The following is a 26426-nucleotide window of genomic DNA, read 5'->3' on the forward strand; positions in this document are numbered from 1 at the left end:
CCAGTTCGAACTGTAGGGAGGGAGCCTTGAGCCAAGGAACACAGGCCACCTCTAGAAGTTGGGGCAGGCCCCGAGCTTGCGGTCCTGCAACCACAGGAAACTGAATCCTGCCAACAGCCCAAATGAGCAGGAAACGGATTCTCCCCTCTAGCTTCCAGAAAAGGAACAGCCCCGCCAACCCCTTACTTTTAGCCAAGTGAGACCGTGCTGAAATTCTGCCCCCAAGAACTGTAAACCAAGGAAGTTGTGTGGTTTAAGCTGTTAAGTGTGTGGTAAAAATAATACAGTGGGACACATAAAATGAGTAAGAAAAAATAGAAGTAAGTGCAACTAAAACCACATATATTCTAATGTCACGTCCCACTGCGTACGCACACATGCACAGACAAGGCTGGAAACAAGCCCACGGAAATACTTGCTCAGAGTTTGGGACCCGGCATTTTTAGAGCCTTCTTTGGATGCGACCGACGGTCAGCGTCTTACTCTTTTCCTCACACGGTCTTTGTTGATGCTGCTGCGCTTGGGTTTTTGCCCCCGTTTGTGCCTGGAGTAACTTGCCAAGAGGCTCACTGATGACTGGTTTACAAAGTCTAATGTTCAGTTTGCGTCCTTGTCTCTCTTGACTTCTCAAATGCAGGGAACATGGCTTATCACTCCTGAGGACCTGCGAATGTTCTTGGGCTTCTGCATCACCTTCTCTAGGTTCTCGCCATTCACCTGTCATTTCTAATTCTCTCTTGGGTTTCCTTCTCGTCTGGAAATCTCCTAATGTCTGAATGAGATCTCTTCTTTGTTCTATCTGTACCTCCCTAACTCATCTCACCTGCCTGGTGGACGTAGTCTTATCCATACAATGAAAACGCCCAAAGCTAGTCTCCAATCTGGGCCCCTGTCCTCAACTCCAAGCGGACATACCCGGGGACCTGACCCCATCTCCCCCGGAACATCCAACAGGCACCTTCAGCTCGCCACGTCCAAACGGAGCTCCTGCTCCCCCCGCCCCCCCAGCCACACCTCGTGCGTTCTCCACATCTCAGTAAATGAAACCTGTCCTTCTAAGCCAGGGTTTTCCCATCTGGGCGTTGTTGACATTTAGGGCTGGCTAATTACTGGGGAGGCAGAAGGTACTGTGTGTTCTAGGATGTTTGGTAGCATCCCAGGCCTCTACCCAGTGGATTGCTGTAGCACGTTCTGTTCCCCAACCATACAACCAAAAACGCTTCCGCGTGTTGCCAAATGATGCCCAGGGGAGGCAAAATTACAAAATCCTGGCTAGGCCAAGAATTTGGACACGTTCTTCTTTTCTGTCTTTCCCTCACCTTATGAATCAGATCTTCAGGAACTCCTGTTTTATCTTCAACATATATCCAGAATACAAATACTCTTCCTTCCCATCTCTGCCATCCTGGCTTCTAAGCTTCTTGCCTTTTTCCTAGCGAATAGTTCAAAGAAGCAATAATGATCATTTTAAACATAAATCAGATCCATCACTTGTCAGCTCAAAATTCCAAGTATCTTTCTTCTTTCACTCTGCCCACCACAACTACCAACTGCCCACCACAGCCCACATATCCCTGCTGCTCTCCGCTCACCCTGAACTTCAGCCCAACTAGCTCCCTGCTGTTCCTCCAATAGATCTCTCTCCTTAGTTTCTACCTCAGGGCCTTTGCACTTACCCTCTTCTTGGAATGCTCTGTCTCTAAATGGTTCCCTTCCTCCCTTCGGTCTCTGTTCAAATGTCCCTCACTGTAAGCCCCCACCTACCCTATGTAACACCACAACTCACCCTTTCACAGTAATGCCACAACCGTCTCCCTGCTGCTTCACATATGGACTTGTGTCTGTTCTCTCCTCCCTAGAACGTAAGCACCTTGAGGCTAGTATTTTATGTTTTACTCGCCGACTGATTTCCAGTGCCTACAAAATACCTAGCACAAAGTAGACGCTCAAATATTTTGAATGTGCACATGAATGAATGAATGAATGAATGAATGAATTATAGTCATACGAAAGCCCAAATGGGGAAGGCTATAGCCTGTGACATCTATCTATCTATCTATCTATCTATCTATCTATCTATCTAGAGAGAAAGAGAGAGGAAGAGAGAGGGAGGGAGGGGCACAGGCAGAGGGAGAGAGAATCCCAAGCAGGTTCCATGCTCAGTGTGGAGCCCAACGCGGGGTTCTGTCTCACGACTGTGAGAGCATAACCTGAGCCAAAATCAAGAGTCCGATGCCTTTTGAGATGAGCCACCCAGGCATCCTCATAGTCTGTGACTTTTTAAAACATTAAAACAATCCCTGAGCCTCTGGACTGACACCAATGGAAATGGGCTGCTGAAAGTGTCCAGTTTCATCGAAGACCATAACCCAACAAACCCCAAGAAGGAGTTTAGCCAGCATCCCTGTAGGGCTACCAAGGACCTGAAACCAGGGGAGGGAGTTCTCACTGTCTCTGCCCAGCGAGATGTGGTATCCATATAGACCACATAAGACCGTGTGCTTCAAAGTCTCCACTTTTTCCAAGAGATGTGTCAGGCATGCTTATTGTCATTTATCCTGTCCTTCCTGCCCAGCCTTTACCGAAGGAAAGCAGAGAACCCATCTGCCAGCCGCCAGGCCCTAAGGGTCACGTCTGGAGCGGCTGTCAAGGTTAGCACAGTGCAAAGACCGCAGACCCCTGCCTGGTGACAGGAACCAGGTGCGGCCCAGGGGCTCATCCCTCAGAGGAAGGTAGACGCATTCAAGAGCAAGTAAGCATAAAGCCAAAGATCTTTTAGGTAAGCAGGGAGGTGGAGTAGGAGAGACTATGTTACTTAAGTCAGACATAGCCCTGACTTACACAGGTGATTGAGCAAGGAGCTGAGTCAGGGATGGGATGCCAGGAACAGCCAAGGGCATCTACAAAGGTTAAGAGGTGAAAGAAGGAGGCATTCAAGGAAAGCACGGTGACGGCCATCAACAGCTCAGTGGACAGCATACGATCTCAAGTACAGAAGCAGGAGTCAGTTACGGCCAAACTCCAATCATAAGGGAATGGTGAAGAGCCTCTTCCCCTGTCACCAGCCCCACTCCGTTGAAAACGCCCTAAATGCCGCTGAATACATAATATTTGTTGGCTGAATTTTACTACCGTGATCTGCAAATCTTTGCCACAGGTTCTTATACAGATAAAGTTGCTGTAAGAGTTGAGGCCGTGGGTCTGGTGTGTCTACAGTGCAGAATAAGCAGATGAGCCAGCGGCGTCCTGACCTTTGGACGGGAAGGCACGCTTCCCCCGAGGACCTTCGCGATTACTCCGGAAACACCGGCTCCATACACATGTCTCATCGTCACCACTTGAGAAATAACCAGACTGAGAAAAGGTAAAATGTTTCTAGGACAAAAATCCTGCTATTTTTACAGTATTAAATAGGGATATTCTCATGAAAACTCAACACTCAGAAGCAAAGGACCTTAGTACCAATCTCACTCTACCGCTAGCTGGGACTGGGCAACAACGCGCAGGACATTTAGCTTCAAATTCCCCAGGATTCGGGGTTGGTTGGTTTGTTTTAATTTTACGATAGAAACATTTACTTCACAGTTACTAGAAAATGAAATGCCACAATGTGTACTAAAACACTGTGTTAATGATGAAGCCTGAGAAAAATCTGTGGTATTGTTTACCGTTTTTGATGTCTGAGCTGGAATGGAGCATAGCGTCTTGGTTTTTTGCTGTTTGAGGTTTTCTTGTTTGCTTGTTTTGGCTTTTCCTTTGGTAAGTCATTGGATTATGACCTTTTTTTTACTGAGGTCAGTTAAAGCTGAGTTCTCTGTCACAATGTGATGTATACTTGATATGCAAACAGGGAGGAAAGAGAATAGTAGCTAAATGGGAACATAGGCTCAAGAATGGGTTGTGTGAAAACAACTTGAGCATATCCTTAAAGGAAAGATATCACGAAGGAGGGCAGATAAAAGGCAAAGGAGAAATGGGAAGGTTCCAGAAGAGTAAATGATACAGTCCTGAGCACAGAGAAGTGATGGAGCCTAGTATTTTCCTATACTGGTCAATAAAGGCATACTGTTTGCTAAATAATCCAAGTCCTCTTTTTAATAAATGTAAATATTTTTTTTAGTTTTTATGTTCTTTCTTTACAATTTATCACACATTTTACGATATTCATTTTCAAAGGCATATGCTATACACAAATATTAGCTATAATATTAAACAGAGCTGAAGGAGCCTGCCCCTGATCCCCCACTAAATGCACGCGCGCCTGCGCGCGCGCACACACACACACACACACACACACACACACACACACAGTGCTTTCATGCAATTATATTGGGAATGAACAGAAGGATAGAAATCGAGGCCAATGACCCAAGTGCTCTGCGGCATAGAAAAACAAGTTGAGATGATTTCCATTTAAGTACTTGGACCCAAATATTTATAATAATCCATTTAAAACCCAAACCTAATGTGTTTATTTGCCTGGTACCTGGCACGGCTTTTATGCCAGATAAAGGTAGACTCTGGATAACAGGGCTTATAAACTCTCAGTGACGGTGGTTAGGAGAGGGTTGCCGAAAGAAAAGGAAACAAAACCCAGATAAGATGCGGATAGTATCTTGAGGATATGTGATACCTTTAAGGTAAAGATAATGATTCTCAACCCTGACTGTGCATTAGAATCTCCCAGGGGACCTTAAAAGAAACTCCAGCCTCCTTTTCCTGAGATTCTGATTTATTGCAAGGGTGGGCAGCCAGTGCTATTTTTATGAGCTCCCTGGGTGATTCTCACACGCTGCCAGGCTGGATATTCTCTGATTCGGGAACACTACTGAGCGTGTTGCAAGGCAGATGAAAGTTTTAACTTTAGAAACACTAATCCACAAACTGTCCTCTTGCAACATAAGCTAGAAAAGGAAATTCGGTCAAAAACCCAAACACAGATTAATTGGCAGCAATTGTTTACAGCACGACTTCAAAACGTACTCAAGCCCCTAAATCTTATTCTCCTCTCTAGACATGTTAGCGACAGCAATGCTTGAAGTCTGATACAAGCGCCTTCCTTCCCTCTGATCCCAGCCAGTCAGAAGCACCCGTGTGCAAACACAGGGCGACAGGGGAGATGAGAAACACTCAACTCCACCCCCACCGACCTATTTCTCAGTGTGAGCGTCTGGGCCTTTCCCTAGGAAACCTTGGAGAGACCCCAAAAATCAGAGAACTTCTCTGTTTTTAACATCCATGTGCTATTGAAGAACAAACTTGGAGATTTCAAAGTCAGAATTATTCTTTGTCTTACAGATTTTATCCAGAATTGTGCAGAAGAGGGAAAGGTCCTCAAAGCCTTCTTTTCATGCGGTGCCCAAAAGAGGGTTTGCCTGAGCTAGCTTCATGCCGGGGGTACATCAGCGAGGAGTAGGATGACACTTTGGAATGGATTGGAAAAGCCAATCCCAGACCCAGAATGGGATGTACTGGAGCATGAACAACGGGGAATATCGTATTTCTATTTTCTTTTTTTTTTTTAATTTTCTTTTTTATTTTTTAAAATTTACATCCAAATTAGTTAGCATATAGTGCAACAATGATTTCAGGAGTAGATTCCTTAAGCCCCTTACCCATGTAGCCCATTCCCCCTCCCACAACCCCTCCAGTAATCCTCAGTTTGTTCTCCATATTTATGAGCCTCTTCTGTTTTGTCCCCCTCCCTGTTTTTATATTATTTTTGCTATTTTATTATATTTATACCTCAAACGTCACAAAGCCAGTTAGAAAGACAAAATGAATTGATGCAAGAACAGAACTATTCCTAGAAAGGTGCTTCAAAATTGATTTTTAATGACGCTCAGGAAATAGGATCAAATTGCAGTCCCTTGTAACCACACACCCAGCCCTCAAGTTCTTCGAGTTCCGGAAAGTTCTCGCAGCTGCTCTACCCAAGACACAGGTGATGCAGTTACTGGCCAAAGACGTGCTTTGATTTTACCCAAACTCCTTAGGTGAGTAAAATTTTGCTTTGGATAGACTTCCACCCAAAAGAATTCATTTTGCTACATCTGGTCTGAATCTACTGATGGCATGTTTGGGTTTGGCGATAAACGTTCCACCTACAGATTCGATGTAATTCCAACCAAAATCTCAGAGGGCTTTTACCTGGTGGTAATGGAGTGGGTAATGGAGAGAGGGCAGAAATGAGCAAGCTTATTCTAAACTACATACGAGAATGCAGGCAATGTTTAAAAAGAAAATCAAAATTGGAAGCATTTTACTACCCGACTGCAAGACTTACCATAAGCCGCTATAAGAAACCATAGATTTGGCAAACAAAAGTGGGAATGAGGGTAAAGGCATGGAAACATCTGGCAAATAATGATAATAAGATAGTCATTCGTCTTTGTTTACTTTTAAGTCAGTTTTATTGAGGTATAAGTTACATATGATAACAATTAAACAATTTTCAGTGTGCAAATAAATTAGTTGTGATAAATGTATGCATCATTTAACCAGCATCACAAATGTGGCATAGACTGTTTCCATGAACCCCCCAAAATGCTCTCAGATATTTTGCAGCCAATCCTACCTCCCGAACCCACCGCCACCCCCCACCCCAGGAAACCACTGACTTGGTCTTTGTCACTAGAGTTGTGCATTTCCTGGAATGTAATATAAATGTATTCAGACAGTATAAAGTCTTACTTATCTAGCTCCTGTTACTTGGCGTATGTGCTTGAAATTCATCTGTGATGGTATGAGTATCAGTGGTTTATTCCTGTTTATTACTGAGTGTTAGCCCACCGTGTGGATGTACCCCAATTTGTTGATCCATTCACCAGTTGGTTGATAGACATCTGGGTTGTTTCTAGTCTAGGGATATTTTCATAAAGATGCTATCATCATCATCTGTGTGGAAATACGTCTTATTTCTTCGGGGTAGATACTTTCACTAAAAAGTGTAATTGCTGTGTCCCAGTCTTAAATGTTTACCTTTAAAAGAAATTGCAAAACTGTGTTTGAAAGGGACTGTAATTTTGCATTCCCAGCAGCACACGTGTGAGAGTTCCAGGCGCTCCACATTTTCCCTACCACTTGGTGCTTTTAGTGTGTTTAATTTAGCCTTTCTAAAGGGTGTATAATGGTATCTTATGGTGGTTTTAATTTGCATTGCCCTAATGACTTAGAATGATGAGCATCTTTCCATGCGTCTTTCCTTTCATTCTTGCCTTGCTCCCAACCTTACACTTGATCTTAGCCAAAAGGCCAAGAAGCGATGCTCCCAACCTTAAAAGTTAAGTAAGTACTCATTTTGCCACCGAATATGAATTAGGCAAGGGCCTTTCCTAGATGTCGCTTCCCAGGTTGAGAAAATTCCTGTTCACTCTTAATTTGCTTAAGATTTTTATCATGAATGACTGTTAAATCTTGTCAAATGCTTCTTCTGCATATACTGAGATGATCACGTTTTTTTCTTCTTTAATCTATTAATACGGTGAAATATATTGGTTTTCAAATGTTAAACCAGCCTGTATTCCTTAAATTAAATGTACTTGTGCATGATTTGTTTATTATACCTTTCAGATAATTTGCTAGATTTGATTTTCTAATATTTGGTGAAGGCATTTTGCATCTATATTAATGAGGGATACAGGCTTTTTCTTTTCTTTTCTTGTCATGCTTTTGTCTGACTTTGTTATCATACAGTGACTGCAACTCAAATGAGTTGGAAAGTGTCCCTCTTTTACTTAAAAAAAAAAAAGGTATAGAATTGGACTTATTTCTTCCTTAAATGTTTGTAACAATTCACCAATGAACCTATCTAGACACGTAATTTATTTTTATTTGGAAATATTTTAACTACAAATATAATTTCTTTTATATATATTAATATATAGGTATACAGACTATCTGTTTTTGAGTAAACTTTATAAGTTGTATCCTTGAAGTCTCTTTTTCATTTCATTAAGTTGTCCAATTTATTGGAAGGAAATTGTTCAAGATAAACCCTTATTTTATCCATTTAGTGTTTTTATAGTATCTGTACTGCCCCCCTATTCTTGATATCCATACACTGTATCTTCTCCCTTTTCTCTGAAAATTTGGCTTAAAGTCTATCAATGGTATTGCTCGTTTGAACAAATAAGATTTGTGTGTATCCACTTTATTGTGGTTCTGTTTTCAACTTCTTTGATTTTAACCCATCTTTGTTATTTCCTTCTTTCTGCTTACTTTGGATATAATTTGCTCCACTTTTCTAGATTCTTAAGGTAGAAACTTGGATCACTGACTTGATATCTTCATCCTTCAAACATGGTATCTTCATGTTTAATGTTATAAGTTGCAATCCAGCCACTACTTTGGTTACATCCTCAAAATTCCAGTATGCTGTCATTTCATTTTTATTTTCTTCAAAATATTTCCTAATTTTTCTTGTGATTTCTTCTTCGAATTGCTTGGTAGGTCTAACAATTTGGAAATTTATATGATATCTTTCTATTATCGTTCCCTAATTTAATGCTGTTTTATCAGAAAAGATATTTTATATGATTTCAATGCTCCAAAATTTACTGAACATTCTAAGTGGTCTGGTCCAGACGTCTTGGGACTGCTATCTCATCAGCTATCATCTGCTTCGGTTTCAAGAAATCTTTTCTTTCAGGTCGCCAGATGGTGTACAGGTCCAGGCAGGGTTTGATGCCTTCTTTAGATGTGTCACATGAATCCAAAAGTCTATTCCCAGGAGATTCATGGCACAAGGGTTGGTCAGTGGCACCTGACAGGTGCCTTTCCAGCAAGGTTGAGAAGAGTCTTTCTGGAGGTGTCATTTCCAACAGAGAAAACCTTGAGGCTGAAGGTGTTATGCTTAAGGTCTTTCCTTCCCAGGAGTGCACTCTGAAAAAAGATTACTCTAACAAAGGAGGGCGATTTTTATTTCTGTTTTTCACAACATGCAAATTTTATTTTGTCCTTTCATTTTTCACTGACATATAATTGACATAACGGTCTATTAGTTTCAAGTGTGCATCATAGTGACTTGATGTTTTTATACATTACGAAATGATTTCCGTGGTAAGTTTAGTTGCCGTCTGTCACCATACAGATTGATTATATTCTCTATGCTGTATACTGCACCCCCATGACTTACTCATTTTATAACTGGAAGTTCATACTTCCTAATCTCTTTCACCTGTTTCATCTGTCCCTCCCCCTCCCCTCTGACCAACAGTCTGTTTCCCTTATCTATGAGTCTGTTTCTGTTGTTTGCTTAGATTCCACGTAAGCAAAATCATACAGCATTGGTCTTGCTCTGACTTGTATCACTTAGCATATTACCCTCTAGGTCCATCCATGTTGCTGCAAATGACAAGATTCTTTGTATTTGCTGAGTAATAGTCCATTCTGTATCTTTTACCACATCTGTATCCAACTGTCTCTGCATTCTTATCCAAATTCATGGTTCGTGAATTTACAACTTCACAGGTTGTATTACTGGTGACACAGTTAGTTCCAAACCCTTCTTTTGAGAACACTGTTTTAAAATGTCTTTGAAGTTTTGCTGTCTCGCAAAGAGTTTATCAGCTACTGCTTCCTGTTTCTACCCACACTGTATCTTCCCAAATGCACTCCGTTCTTTCAGCGTATTCTTGCAGTGCACTCTATTCTGTCATGGCTGCTTTAGGTGGGGACTTCCGAGGGGAATATATGACTCCAGGTTTGCCTCTGGAGGGAGACTTTTCTCCCCTCAGTCAGAATATGTATCAATAAATATTCTCAGTTGGCTACTTTCAGACCGAGGGTGTGGATTTAGAACCATCTACAATTGGGAAATGTCATGTGACTTTTGATTCTGTACTTGCTGCCTGTCAAACCTTTGTAAAAATGAGGTACCCAACATGGAGATGATCTGCAATGCTTATGATTTCCATAAATACGGACTATAGATGCAAGTACCTGAGAGTTCTCCCTCCTACTCCTTGTTATTCACATGTGACCTCAGTAGGTCTGCAATCTATACAATTTCTCTCCGGTGTGGGGCAGGACATCCAGAAAAAGTCTTGATGCCAAAGCCCAAAAGACAACTGAATTAAGAAAACCTAACTCTCCATCAGTGAAGTTTTCAAAGGAAGATCTTAATCAAAAGAAGGAAATGTGAAAATTAGTCAAGGGAAACCTCACCAAAATGGATTGGAGAGGCCAGAAGGGGGAGCTTTCACACCATACCACTTTGTGTCCATTACAGAAAGAAGTGTGGATAACAGACCCCAACAGAAGAGTCATCAACAGGTAAGAATCATCAATCACAGGCAACAACAGGAAAAGATGCACATCGCATCTCCTGTAAGAAATCAACGACGCCAGCAACTCAGCCAATGAGAAACCATCATCAGCCTGAACTCTTGCTTTTCTCCAATAGACTTTGGTCCAAAACAACAGCTCCCAACTCCCTCCTTCCCCATGAAATAACATTTTCTCCTTTGTTTGTTGGACCTGCCTCTGGCTTACCATAGCCTGCTTGCCCCAAATTGCAATTCTCTCCTATTTGTGAATAAATCCATTTTGCTGTTAAAAAAAGAAAATTATCGGGGCGCCTGGGTGGCGCAGTCGGTTAAGCATCTGACTTCAGCCAGGTCACGATCTCGCGGTCCGTGAGTTCGAGCCCCGCGTCGGGCTCTGGGCTGATGGCTCAGAGCCTGGAGCCTGTTTCCGATTCTGTGTCTCCCTCTCTCTCTGCCCCTTCCCCGTTCATGCTCTGTCTCTCTCTGTCCCAAAAATAAATGAACGTTGAAAAAAAAATTAAAAAAAAAAAAAGAAAATTATTGAGAATTATTTTGTAGTTTAGACTATGAACTATCTTGGTCAATGTCCCTTGTGCAGTTGAAAATGTTGTATAGTTTTCAGGCTTAAGGCAGATTGCCCTATTAATACCAGTTAGGTCAAATTGGTTGATACTGTTATACCTGTCTTCTATACACTTGGTGATTTTTCTGTCTACTTTTCTATCAATTATTGACAGAAGAGCGTTGAATTTGTTCATTTCTCCTCTCGTCCCATCATATTTTGGTTTCTTGATTTTGTAACTCTGGCATGATGTGCTCGCTTGGCAATTTTTGATTCAAGGATGAGAATTGTTAATGTTGGGTTACTGGGTGCTAGATTTTGTTGCACTTCTTTGATAAATAGTGGACTTCATTCTGGCACTGAGAGAGGTTTGATTCTCTCTGGTTTTCTTTAACCTGTGCCAGAGCAGGTCAAGGAGTCTTCATAAAAGGACTCATGTAGCCCCTCTATCAAGATGACACTTTGCTGAGGACTCTTTCCAGTGCTATGTCGCATGAGGTCCTTCCGTACTGGCTGGAGGTAGCCCAAACTATTCTCAGGCCTGTGTAGGAGTTTCTGGCACTTTTTTGACTTAGAGCTTTCCAGTTGTCCTCTTCTGAGCGCAGGTAGTTTCCTCTAACTACCTGTGCTGATCAGTATCCAGACAAAGACTAGGAGAAGCTTCTTCAGGTCTCCAAGGCTCTCTCTGTGCAGCTCTCTGCTCTCTGGTGCCCCATACCTCCAATTTTCTCCATGCCACGATCCCCAAACTCCAATCTCTGTCTCCTCAACGTAGCTAGTCTCTGGCTGTGTAATCTTCCCTGTGCTTCTGTCTGGAAGCTCCCTCTGGGCCGTGAGCTATGACATCACAGAGATCACATCTTGTGTCCCTGTGTCACGGATCACAGCTCTTTGTTGCCTGTTGTCCAATGTCTGAAAATGGCTGCTTTATATATTTTGTCTGGTTTTCTAGTTTTTAAGAGCACAATGTAAATCTCTCTCCTACAACATCGTAGTTACAAGAAGAAATTTGTCTCTGTTTATAAATCAGTGAAACCTTTTTAGATGTTATACATCAAAGATGCTTTTAACACTGAGAATAAGTTACTAGTCATCATGATGGAAGGGTTATACTAAATAAAGTCTTTAATGAAGAATCTTTACCACCATAATGGTCTATCTTCTATTCTGAATTCTGGACTCTAATTTATCTTGAGAAAGGAAAAAAAAAAAAAAAAAAAAAGATTATCTTCGACATTCAGAAACCGACCTGGCACTCATGGATGGACCATGGGACTCTACTAAACGTAATCTCACAGAATTCAAGCTAAGACAGGGTTACCCTGAGACCTTGATAAAATGGTACAAGACACGGCTACTTCTAAATTTTGTCTAAGCACAAATAAAAACAAGATTACTTTTCCACCCACGAAATGCCAAACATTCTCTTCTTTTGACCAGATTGAGTGAATGCTATATCCTTACCAATTACAGCTTTATCATCATTCTATTCTCTACTCTCTATAGATAAGATTTATTACGATACACAATCACAGACTGGTGCACGCTTTCTGGCATTTTTCAATTTAGAGCAAATCCCTGCCTTCCTATCCTCTCAAAATCACCCAGCCAAAGTCTAAGTTTAAAATATGTTGTGTTTTTTTTTTCTCACAGCCTCTTACTGATACTCCCGATTTATGACTCTACATAGCATGTGTTCTCAGTCACACTGCAAGGAGTGACAAACTCAACTTGTTTAACTATGGGAATATTGCTGGTGGTCTTTGGATGAATGGCATTGACAATGGACATAAACCCAAAGTAGCTCTAATGCAGGACTTTCAGGCAATGAATGAGCAAAAGAAATTTTACACATATATTCTTTTGTTCCAGGCAGAATTTGTGTATTTTCAAAGCATCGATAAATCCAAAAGCATTATGCCAATATCCCATTTCTTGTAATTTTAGATGCTTAACAAATTTTAATTAGGCTTGAAACTTCTTGAAAACAATAAGATTTCTTTTAAAAGCTTTGAAATATTAACTGTACAATCTGAGATATTTACATGTTTAAAAAGATTATCTTTTTAGCATTTATAGTCATTTATGGTTTACAGTAAGTAATCAAGTTGGAAAGTCCTTTAAAATAAACTAGACAGGGACGCCTGGGGGGCTCAGTCAGTTAAGCTTCCGACTTCAGCTCAGGTCATGATCTCACCGTTTGTGAGTTTGAGCCCCGTGACGGGCTCTGTGCTGACAGCTCAGAGCCTGGAGCCTGCTTCCGATTCTGTGTCTCCCTCTCTCTCTCTCCCTGCTCCTCCCCCCTCATGCTCTGTCTCTCTCTCCTTCAAAACTAAATAAACATCAAAAAAAAAATTAAAAAAAAAACAGATCACGACAGGTCAAAGAAATTAAGTTAATTAATATTTTGTATCACTGGTTAAATTTAAATTTGCATTTTAAAACACACCATTTAAATTATCCGTTTCTTAAAAGTAAAAAATAAATAAGCTGTTTCTTGTCAAAAGTTGTACGGAAAATAATTAGTAAAATAATAAATATCGCTATAGAAATTCACAGATATTGTTCTTTCAGGATCTTCTCTTGCCAAGTGTTTCATATATATTATCCTTAGATCTCAGAGCCAGCCTGGCACATACTTATTATTCTCCTCATTTAAAAAACAATGAAAGGTTAATAAGCGCGGCACATGTTCAATCAGATCAAACTTAGTTCAGTCTGATTTCTAAGATCTTGTGTTTTCAGAAACACTGTTCTGCCTCTTTCCATGATTTCGGTAGACAATGGAATAAGATGTTAATATTTAAGGCATGGAGTGAAATTTAACACAGGCATGAAAGCCTGCTGTTATCTAACAGAAATACTCTAGATAAAATAGACCATTCAGGATTAAGTAAACATCTAAAGAACAGGAAAAGTAAGGAATGTGAAGTTAGACACCGGAAAGGAAATGTAAGTTAAACAATAATGACTAACTAAAATACTGTCATTTCTAGTTCAATGGTCTTAAGAGGAAAATGACTAGAAGATACCATTTTCATGAGACATATTTCGTGCCTCCTAAGGAGGCTCGGATGAGACATTCAATGGCAAAAAAAGTAACCAATGAAAATAGGTCCATGTATCAGTACAATAAAGATGGAAGTTTTAGATGAAGAGCTAATTGAAAGCAAGACGGCTGATTAATAAGAAATATTATTTTTAATAACTTATTGACAAATTGGCTTCCATACAATACCCAGTGCTCATCCCAACAGGTGCCCTCCTCAATGTCCATCACCCACCCCCCCAACCCCCATCAACCCTCAGTTTATTCTCAGTTTTTAAGGGTCTCTTATGGTTTGCCTCCCTCCCTCCCTGTAACTTTTTTTTCCCCTTCCCCTCCCCCATGGTCTTCTGTTAAATTTCTCAAGGTCCATTAAACCGTGCTTTCTCAGCACATGGCAGTTACTCTTGTTTTTAAAGGTAGAAGCATTACAGTCCTCTGTGTCATTTGTAGAATAAGAACATGCTTTGAAGATACCATCCCCCTTAACCAGTGGCGTTCGGCTATATATGAAATGGAAAATTATACCCAAGAAATATGGTCTTTCCACTTGGTAAAACTGATTGTATCCTCACAAATGTATTCATTTTAATATACACTTTCTTAATTTGTAATCATTCTATCTTCCTACATAAAAATTCAATCATTATAATTCTTATAAAGATAATTACTCCCCTGACACAATCAATATAAGGATACAAATTACTTTATAAAAATAACAATGTCCTATTAATGTTTAAAATAAGATTTGTGTTTTAATTTATAACTCTGTTGTGCTTAATCACAAAATTTCTCTTCATGTAGCCAACACACAGAGGATAATCTAATGCAACACAAAGACAGGATTCACCCTTAAAGCAGAATGTGGTTTGTCACTATTTTGTACAGTAGATCTCTAGGCATCTAGGATCTTGCATAACTAAAAGTTTGTACCCTTTGAGTAACATCTCCTCATTTCTCCCTCCCCCATCCCCTGGGAGCCACTATTCTACTCTGTGCTTCTTTGAGTTTGACTATTTAGATTTCTCTTAGAAATGGCATTATGTAGTATTTGTCCTTCTGTGTCAGGCGTATTTCACTTAGCATAATGCCCTCCAAACTCAACCATTTTATCACAAATGGCAGAATTTCTTTCTTTTTTAAGCTTGGATAATATTCCATTGTATGTATGTGTGCGTGTATACATATATATATGCACACATATATATTTTTTCCTTATCCCATTCATCTGTCAATGGACATTTAGATTGTTTCCATCTCTTGGCCATTGTAAATAACCCTGCAGTGAGCGTGGGAGCGCGGGTATCACTTTGAGATCCTGATCTCAACTTCTTTGAATAAATACCCAGAAGTGGGATTGGTGGGTCACATGGTAATCTTATTTTTAATTCTTTGAGGAACCCCCATACTGTTTTCCATAGCGGCTGCACCAACTTACACTCCCACCAATGGCGCACAAGAAATTACCTTTCCTCTACACCATCCTTCCCTGCGGTATTTTTTTTTCTTTTGGATAATAGCCATCCTAACAGGTGTGAGGTGACTTCACACTGTGGTTTTAATTTGCATTTCTCTGATGATTAGTGATGTCGAGCACATTTGCATATACTTGTTGGCCATTTGTGTGTCTGTTTTGGAAAAATATCTATTCAAGTCCTTTGCCTATTTTTTAATCTAGTTATTTGGGCTTTTGCCATTAAATTCTAGGAGTTCTCCCTACATTTTGGATTTATTAGATGAATGTTTGCAAATGTTTTTTTTCCATTTCATAAATCGTCTTTTACTTTGTTGATGGCTTCCTTTGTAGTGCAGAAGCTTTTTAGTTTGACATAGCTCTAGTTGTCGATTTTTGCTTTTGTTGCCTGTGCTTTTCCTTTACAATTTTTTTTAACGTTTATTTACTTTTGAGACAGAGAGAGACAGAGCATGAGCGGGGGAGGGGCAGAGAGAGAGAGAGAGAGACACAGAATCGGAAACAGGCTCCAGGCTCTGAGCTGTCAGCACAGAGCCCGATGCAGGGCTCAAACTCGCGAACCTTGAGATCATGACCTGAGCCGAAGTCGGACGCTTAACTGACTGAGCCACCCAGGCGCCCCGTGTGCTTTTCCTTTATATCCAAGAAATCATTGAAGGCCAATGTCAAGAAGATGTTCTGTATGATTTCTTCTTGTAGTGTTATAGTTTCACAACTTAATGCTGTATTGTATGCTTAAAAATTTGCTAAGAGGATAGATGTTAAGTGTTCTTATCACATATAATGAATAATAATAATAATAATAATAACTAGGGGGATGGATGAAAGGAAACTTTTGGAAGTGATGGATATATTTATAGCATAGATTTTGGCAATGGTTTCACAGGTGAACACTTACCTCTAAACTCAAGTTGTTTACATTAAGTATGCACAGCCATTGAGGTATGTCCATCATACCTCAATGAGGTGGTTTTAAAAAAAGAATGCAGTTTATCAAATTTCCAACTGACCAAAAGATTAAAAAAAAAAAACAAAAAAAAACAAAACAAAAAAAAAAAAAGAATTAGGCTGGGGCACCCGGTTGGCTCAGTCAGCTAAGCATCCAACTCTTGGTTTCAGCTCAGGTCGTGATCTCACCGTTTGCAGGTTTGAGCCCTGGGCCGAGCTCCACGCTGACAGCACGGAGCCTGCTTGGGATTCTCTCTCCCTCTCTCTCTGCCCCTCCCTCACTTGCTCTCTCTGTCTCTTTCTCTTTCTCAAAATAAATAATCTTAAAAAGAAAAAAAGAATTAAGCCCACAAATCCTTCTTCAATATCCCTTCCTCACTGCTCATTTCCACTTTTTTAAACCACAGACTGTGTCTTAAAGATGAAAGGAAAATCAAAAAGTGTATTTTCATACTGAATGTAGACGGTCACGTCAGTAGCAGAATTGGTATTACAATGCCCTACCATATTTGCAAGGCTGCACAAACACCTCTCACATGTCCCTGCCTTCCTCAAAAAGGAACTTAATCTTAAAACAGTTATGTACAATAAGAATCCTTAAAAGAAATAAGGATCTTATGTACAATAAGAATCCTATTTATTATAGGTCTTAAAGAACAAATATTTCAGGTACCTCAAGCTCTTTAGTTTGGGAGAGATACATGGAAATGAACTGACTTTCAGAGCTATGATTAAAATCATGAAAATTTCCAAGGATTAGAGATTACATCTTTGTATTCCAAAAATCCTCTTTGAATAATGATTCACAAGAGCATGGAATCATGCTTTAAAATTAGCAAGCAGAAATGCCTGTTTCCATGGCTTTAAACAATAGTATTACTCAATGTTAGTAAGACCAATGATTGTTATCAGAATGTAAAGCATTTACTGATGAGAATCATGTGCACTTTAGAATTAGAACTTTTCATGTTAATTTTTATAAATCATTTGTAAATATATTTGATGAACAACACAACACAGTCATAAAGATTTTATTTGTTGTTGCTATTAAAGAATTTATACTTATTTGTTTTTGTGATGGTTCCACAATGTAGTAAAAATTTCCTAAAACATTACACAATTTAAAATAATAAAGGAAAAGATGAAGAAACATTGCCACAGGATAGATCATTAGTCGTGTAAAAGAAAATTAACAAGGGGAGAAGTAGATGGAAACGATAATTTTTAAGAGTGTGTTTGATTGATCATATTTTAATACTATAACCTAACACTTTGGCCCTCCAGGAAAAAAGAAATCTAGATTTTTTTCAGACATTTATGAAGTATATTTATTATAGAAATGATTGCAAACAGCCTTTTGAAAATAAGAAGCCACATTGAAGACAGAAATAAAGCTCAGAGTCAAAAGCTTCTGGTATTTAAGAGTCGTATTAATTAAAAATCAAAGAGCATTCTATATCTCTAAGCTGCAAAAAATATCACGTAGCTTGTCAGGAATGAGGCAAAACCTCTTCAAATATCTAACTAGATTTTGCGTCACAGACACTAATAATTGAGAGAAATATCTGATTAAAATATCAAATGGCCAGTCGGTAGCAGTGTAACTATATATCATGACTTTTTCATACCGAAAATTCTTATTTCACACTGAAATTCTGAAAGGTGAACCTACAGTTTATGAGATTTCAAACTCTTTGAAACCAGCAGGAGGGCATCACATGTGAAAAGTGCACGAGGATAACAATCAGGAGATCTGGGTTGTAGATCTTTTAACCTGAGGCAAGTCATTTAATTAACATCGGATTTGGTTATTAATTTGTCACATGAGGGGTTAGATGTCATGCTCTGGGAATTCCCATATCAGTTAAATGTCTATGAGCTTGATAAATTAATAAATAATCACAGCTATCAATTACCTTCTATGAAATGCCTATTTTGTGTCACATGATCAGCTAGAGTCTTTGCATGGAATATCTTAATCTTCGCAGCAGGAATATCTTTATTCCCGAGATTTGGAAACAGAAATTCAGGGAAGGCAACTTGCCCAATAGCACACCACTAATAAATGCAGGAGCTGGGATTCCAGCTGGGCTCTGTCTTCCTGCCCTCATGCCAACTCCATCATACATTCTGATTTTTATCCAACTGATGACAGAATATTCAATCATTCGAGCTGCCTGACAAAGCTTAAAATAATTGCTCAACTATCACATAATGGCATTAAAAGAGCTTGCACTCGAACGGCAACCATCAATGATTCAAGAAAGAAGTGTTTATTACTTACAGCTGTTCCAAGGATCTGAGTCCTTTAAAGGTTTGCTTGTCGAGGGCGTGAATTTCATTCTTGTACAGATACCTGAAAACCATAACAAATCCTATTAAATTCTAAATTCATGTAAATACTACATGCCTTATATCAGGACTTTTTAAACTGCAATGTGGCTCTAAAGAGCTTTGGGATGTTCACAGGTTCTCTAAAAATAAATGGAAACTTTGATTTCATTTAAATATGTTCAGATATCTGGGTAAGACAGTTCCAAGGCTCTCCGATTCTCAGAGCGCCTTGATCCAAAATATTAAGAATCACTGCCTTAAATTCTAAAACTTAGCGTGACTGTAAACAATTCTGACGAATGAGGTCACATGTATTGGGTAGTGACTTCTCTGAGGAAAAGAAATGTTTGTCTAGAACAATCTTTTCCCATCTATTCTATCATACAGAATATATTGAACTAAGAGTTACACTCATCAAGCTGGCAAATATCACAGGATTCTTCTGAAGGGGGGATAAACACATATTAACAGATCCACAAGAGGTATTTTGGTTCTGTCACGGCTGCTGCTGAAAACCTACAGGAAAGGATACTGTGAATGGATTTACAGATAGGAGGATGTAACTAATCTGGCCAAAAGGCTTGGTGAGAACAAATTTATGTAACACGTAAGCACCACGTCCTTTTTTCTTCAACTACGGGATGGCAAAGTTATTTCATTTTTAAGTCTCTTTGATTTTTGTGGGTGTCATGAAGGCGAAACCCGGATCATTCCTACTTGCGCCTCTGAGGATCCGAGGCAATCAGAATTCCTGAAACGTTCCGTCAAGTTCCTGTAGAATGTGCCCCTGCCCAGGTTAGAGGTCACTGTGATTGTGCCTGCATCAGAATCCTCTGGTGTTTTGTAAAACACACTGGCTCCTGAGCTTGCCCCAAAACTTACTCAATCCAATTCTCTTGGAGTGACGTCTAGGAAACTGCATTTTTAACAAGTTTCCCAGTTGATTCTGAGGCAATCTATCTCCATACAAACCATAGAAATCACAATTCTAGTTGAAAATGAAAAAGAAATTGCTTTTCCAAAACTTGCTTACTGAAACTTTGGAAGTTCCAAATTACTTTCCCTTCCCACAGATTAGAACTCCTATAAGTTTTTCAGAGCAGTAGTGACTAGTGGAGATTTATGTCTAACTGGAGAGATTTCCTTGGTGTTATTTGATACTACGGAAGATCTTGCTTTGACCCCAAATCTCAAAAATATAGCTACATGTGAGGATGGCAAGAAAAAGAACCTTCTAGAACCATGTTTCTTCAACTGGCTGATAAGCAGCATTAAGCTGCAGTCTCAAAAACCACCACTGGTTCTCAACTGTGGTTGTATGTGAATCAGTGTATGGGTATATGAATCGATAACATTTCTAAGACATCATTTTGAGCTCTGTCTCAGGCCTTGGGCTGGTATCTGGGAGCATGCCTCTGCAAATTCTGATTTTTTTTTAATTTTTTTTTCAATGTTTTTATTTATTTTTGGGACAGAGAGAGACAGAGCATGAACGGGGGAGGGGCAGAGAGAGAGGGAGACACGGAATCGGAAACAGGCTCCAGGCTCCGAGCCGTCAGCCCAGAGCCCGACACGGGGCTCAAACTCATGGACCGCGAGATCGTGACCTGGCTGAAGTCGGACGCCCAACCGACTGCGCCACCCAGGCGCCCCTGCAAATTCTGATTTAATAATGGGTCTGGCAGATGGAATTGGCACTGGGATTCTTCAAAACTCCACAGATGATAATAATATACGGTAAAGTTGAAAACTTCTATTCCAGGGCTATAGACCAGATAAAAGTATGTTGTAAACTTATTCCAAAGGATTCAGATATACCTCCCTGTAAAGGACCCTCCGACTATCAGAATGTCAAGGAACTACATTACTTTTCAGGGATCACATCTTGAGGCATTAAAAAAAAATTGATCCAATCTCTGTACAGATGCATGTAAAGTCTTAAATACGTTTCTATTATCACATTAAAAATGATGAACTGCCTCATAAAAATTAAACTAAATTATCAAATATTCATTGAGGAGCCTCAAAACTGAAAACTGCCCATAAAATTTTATATCATATACACAGATTCCTTTTAGATTCATCTTTTATAGAAAATGATACTGAAAAGGTGACCAAATAATAGTAGGAAAAAAAAAAAAAAGAAACAGAACTTCTGTTGTTAGATCCACACATGTTGATTAAAACAATAAAGTATACATTCAAGAAACACTGCTACTTAGGTTAACACCAGCAAGAGAACTTCCAGCTTCCTGTGGGATAATGGTAGCCTGAATTTGAATCTGTCCATACATCTTGCAAATCAGCTAAGAGGAAAACACAAATCACTAGGAGAAACAGAAAATTAGTCACTTCAATTTACATTTAAGTAGGGAAAATACTAACATCAGCAAAGTGAGCTCCAGAGGCTGCTTTGCAGAAAAGTATCAGGTAGGAGTTTATAGACGAGAGAGAGATGGGAGGAGGGCGTGGAACAGGAACGCTGAGAGAGTACCAACCTGATGAGAACCTGTCCGTCCTGGGAAAGCAGAGCCCTAGTTCCTGGGAATTGACAGAAAGGGGCCAGGAAAGTGAATGGGGGGGGGACCTCAAAGTAGCGAGGCATCTTGTGGAAGAGTGGTATTCCATGGAAAGAAGGAAGAAGCCAAAAAGTCTTACCAAAATAAGACAACATCATAGAATCTGAAGACGCACCAAAAAGAGGCTGTATTAACTAAACAAATTGTACTTCACTCTCTCAGCAGGAGGGCATGGTCTTGAACTAAGAAATAAGCCATCCAAAGTTCTCTCTACCCTCATATTTAATCACCTGTCATTCGAATCAAACGTTAGTATCTAAACTTGAGGAAAATTGCACAAGAAAACAATAAACTCATATTTGAATATCAATGCAAAATTACATGCAACTGAACTCACCATTTAATAATTCTATGGAGCAATATTTGTGATTATCATCTAAAATACTGAAGAAAACCCATACTGATTGCTATCTTCATTTCCAGATACCATGATTGTATGACTGGAAATTGTAAAATAATCAATCCCAAAATTATTACCAAAACATTAAGAGAATTTAGTAAGATTACAAACTATAAAATGAACCTATCATATCAATGGCCTTGGGGCGCCTGGGTGGCTCAGTCGGATGACCTGAGCCAAAATCAAGAGTCGAATGCTCAGCCGACTGAGCCACCCAGGCACCCTCAACACAATTTTACATAGGTGAATAAGCTGATTCTAATGTTTCTATGGAAAAGTAAACAAATAAGCTAGATACACCCTAATTAAGAAGTTCAACGAGGAGACAGGATATAACATATATTTAGGAAACTCAATAAAACCTCTATAATTAAACCAGTGTGGTGTTGGCACACGAATAGTCCAATGGGGAAAACAAAATAAAAGGTTTAGCTGTAGAACTGTATATATAAATTTAGAATATAATACAGATTCATTTTCAAATAATAGGTGTTGAGAAAAAAATGAATTATTTCTTCTTAAAATTATTTTACTTTATTTTATTTTTTTGAGAGAGAGAGAGAGCTCATGAGTGGGGGAGAGGAGCAGAGGGAGGGAGAGAATCTTAAGCAGGCTCCATATGCTCAGTGCAGAGCCCCAGGCAGGGCTTGATCCCAGAACCATAAATTCATGATCTGAGCCCAAATCAAGAGTCCATCATTCAACTGCCCGAGCCACCCAGGTGCTCAACAATGAATTCTTTTACTAATGGAATGGTGGAAGATTTTCTAATTGTGACTCATAATCCAGAAACAATTCAAAAATAATATTTTTTAAATAATAAAATGTCACTTGGCAAAAAATTGCATATCCAAGTCAAAAAAGAAAGAGAAAATTTTGAGAGCTATTACCACAGAAAGATTAACATTTGAGAAGAAAAACAAACTTTCAATCATAAAATGGGCAAAAGCCATTACGGACAGCATACATTTAACACACATAAAACCAATTCAAACACGTGAAAAGATATTAAACTGCACTCCTAAGATCAAACGCAAATTAAAACGCTACTGAGATATCATTTCTAACCTTTCACCCTGAGGAAAAAAGTCCTCCATTCTGTCAACCTGACCTGCTGCTGAGATTGTATGGAAACAGGCCCTCTTGTGCATTGCTAGCGGTGATGCATCATAGCACAGCCCTTAGGGAATGGAATTTAGCAATACGTGCAAAAATTGAATAGATGTTTACCATCTGACACAGTAATCCGACTTCTAGAAATACAGATATTCCTCTACAAAAAAAAAATGGCATATACACAAGATTTGATAATCTTTTAAAAAAGAAAATCACTGAAGACTATTCAAATGTTTATCAGTAGGATCTGACTGAATAAAATATGGTAGAGTCACATCATGGAGAACAATGAAGCCTTAAAAGATGAGAAAGCCCTCTATGAAAGTCTATACAGTGATGTCTAGTATTTATTAAGTGAAAACAAAAAAACCAAAACCTTCCACATATTGTATAATTTGATTGTTTATTTTTACACAAAAAACAATTAAGAATAAGAAGATGTAGGGGCGCCTGGGTGGCGCAGTCGGTTAAGCGTCCGACTTCAGCTAGGTCGTGATCTCGCCGTCCATGAGTTCGAGCCCCGCATCAGGCTCTGGGCTGATGGCTCGGAGCCTGGAGCCTGTTTCCGATTCTGTGTCTCCCTCTCTCTCTGCCCCTCCCCCGTTCATGCTCTGTCTCTCTCTGTCCCAAAAATAAATAAACGTTGAAAAGAAAAAAAAGAATAAGAAGATGTAATATACATGTTATAACATGCGGTGCCTGGGTGGTTCAGTGGTTAAGCGTCCAACTCTTGGCTTCGGCTCAGGTCGTGAGCTCATGGTTTGTGAGTTTGAGGCCCACCTGGGGCTCTGTGCTGACAGCATGGAGCCTGCTTGGGATTCTCTGTCTCCCTCTCTCTCTGCCTCTCCCCCAATTATGCTCTCTCTCTTCCTCCCTCTCTCTCAAAGATAAACATTTAAAAAAATTAAGAGTAAGAATATGTAATATATATATTACAATATGTTATATATAACAAACATATGGTAAACATATATATTTATTTTGGCATAAAGAATATATATTTTTTCAATTTATATATTTTATATAATAAACATATATATATAATATATATAAAAGTATATATATATAAAAGTATATATATAAAAGTATATATATAAAAGTATATATATATATAAGTATATATATATAAAGTATATATATATAAAAGTGTGTGTGTTGTGTATATATATATATATATATATATATATATATATACTTTTGCATTAAAAAACACAGGTATAGTAAACCAGAAACCAACTACTAGGGCTATTATGTACAAGGGGGTGGGTAGGCAGTAAGTGAAGAAAAAAAGGTTGTAAACAAGTCTTCTTGAATATATTTTGTTATGTAATTAAAATTTCTAACCACGTTAACAATTAACACGTTTAAATATGTGATTAAATACAAAATAAAATGCAAAGTTAACATGAAGTAAAAAATAGAAAAACAACTGACCTTACGGTCTACAAAACTGGTAACAGAAAAACACAGAGAAATTTTTTTTCAGGTAGGTGTTACCAAACTGCTCCAACTTTACAATGTATGTAGAATATTTTCTATTGGAAAAAAATGGAAATGAAAAGAAATCTTAAACATAGTGGGTTTAATGTTTTAGCTATATGGCTATTTAAATTGCAAAGAATATTAATTATAAGATAAAATCAATTGGCACCAAGATTTTGAAGAATAATATTAGTATGTACAAAGATTATCACTCTAAGAAAAATGATATACAAGTGTTGAAGTGAGAAATTAAGAAAAATCAGCCTTCAAGATCCTGAGCCCAACTCCTTCGGATATACACCCAAAACTGAGAATGGTAGTTCTATTTTTAATTTTTTGAGGTACCTCCATACTGTTTTCCATAGTGGCTGCACCAATTTGTTAGATTATATTCATATAAATATAAAATCACAATTTAAAAAAAAAAAAAACCTTCTTCCGCTCCCTCAAAAATCCTACAGTTAATGTCCTAATAAAGACACTTGGCATTCAGATCTTATTTTCAAATGCTATTTTCCACCAGAACTAATCAAGCTATTTGAAGGAATGGCTGCTTCCAGGTCTGCGGCAGCATAAGTATATAACATACAATCCTTCACTGGAAGCAGTAAAAAAAAGGACTCAAAGTTTAATGGGATCATTCCAAAGAACAAAGGAGTTAGCTTGAATAGTCTCCCACTGGCTGGTATATAGGAAAGCAATTGACTTGTGTATTAACCTAGCATCTTGCAACCCTGCTATAATTGCTTATTAGTTCCAGGAGTTTTTCTGTTGATTCTCTGGGGTTTTCAACACAAATAGTCATGTCATCTGAGAACAAATACAATTCTGTTTCTTCCTTCCAAATCTGTATACCTTTTATTTCCTTTTCTTGTCTTAATTGCATTAGCTGGAACTTCCAGGATGGTGGTTAAGTAGGAGTAGTAACAGGCAACATCCTTGCCTTATCACCAATCTTAGGGGGGGAATCATCTCGTTTTTCATTATTATCTGTGAGCTGTAGGGATTTTTGTACAGTTCTTTATCAAGCTGAGGAAGTTCCTCTATCCCTGGTTTGTTCAGGGATTTATTAAGGGTGTTGAATTTTTATTATGGGTGTCAAACTTGGTCAAGTGCTTTTTCTGCATCTATTTATGTGATTATAGGATGTTTCCTCTCTATCCTGTTGATGTGATGGATTATACTTATTGATTTTCAAGTGTTGAACCAGTCTTATGCACCTGAGACAATTCTCATGTGGTTTGGGTGTACATTGTTGGATCTGAGTAGCTAACATTTGGTTCAAGACTTTTGCATTTATGTTTATGAGAGATATTAGTTGGTAGTTTCCCTTCTTAAAATGTCATCTGGTTTTGCCATTAGGATCACTGATTTCTGCTCTATTTTTATTACTCCTTTTCTTCTGCTTGCTTTAAGTTTATATTACTCTTCTTTCTTTAGTTTCTTAAGGTGGAAGCTTAGATTATTGACTTTAGATCTTCTTTTCTAAAATATGCATTCGATGCTATAAATGTCCATTAAGTACCGTTCTCACGGAATTCTTCAAATTTTGATAATTTGTGTTTTCATTTTCATTCAGTTCAAAATATTTTTAAGTTGTCTTGAAACTTCTCTGAACTATGTCTTATTTTTTCATTTTTAAAATGTTTTTAAAAGGTTTTATTTCAATTCCAGTTAGCTAACATACAGTGTTACATTAGCTTCAAGTGCACAATTTACACTCACATACAACACCTGGTGCTCATCACAAGTGCACTCTTTAATGCCCATCACCTATTTAACTCAGCCTACACCCACCTCCCCTCTGGCAACCATCACATTGTTCTCCATAGTTAAGGGTCTTGTTTCTTGCTTTGCCTCTCTTTTTACTCATCTGTTTTGTTTTTTAAATTCCACATATGAGTAATATAATATGGTATTTGTCTTTCTCTGACTGACTTATTTCACTTAGCACACTACTCTCTAGCTCCATCCATGTCACTGCAAATGGCAAGATTTCGTTCTTTTTGATGGCTGAGTAATATCCTATGGTGTGTATACATACATATACACATATGCACCACATCTTTATCCATTCATCAGTCGGTGGACATTTGAACTATGTCTTATGTAGAAATTTGTTGTCTAACCTTCACATACCGTGGAATAGTCCAACTATCTCTCTGTTATTGATTCCTAGTTTAAAGTCGTTATTGTCTGAGAACATATTCTGAATGA

General features: G+C 38.7%; 1 protein-coding gene across 9 annotated transcripts in view; it reads right to left on the bottom strand.

Annotated features, from left to right (window-relative positions):
- PXDNL (peroxidasin like) overlaps positions 1-26426 on the bottom strand; it is a 454660-nt gene that overhangs the window by 193421 nt on the left and 234813 nt on the right. For all 9 annotated transcript variants that reach the window (XM_023248448.2, XM_045049994.1, XM_045049993.1 and 6 more), the window contains one exon: positions 18583-18654. In XM_023248448.2, coding sequence (XP_023104216.2) covers positions 18583-18654 — 72 coding nt within the window. The remainder of the gene's footprint in view (positions 1-18582; positions 18655-26426) is intronic.

The sequence above is a fragment of the Felis catus genome, chromosome F2 (genome assembly GCF_018350175.1).
Source record: "Felis catus isolate Fca126 chromosome F2, F.catus_Fca126_mat1.0, whole genome shotgun sequence".
Taxonomy (NCBI): domain Eukaryota; kingdom Metazoa; phylum Chordata; class Mammalia; order Carnivora; family Felidae; genus Felis; species Felis catus.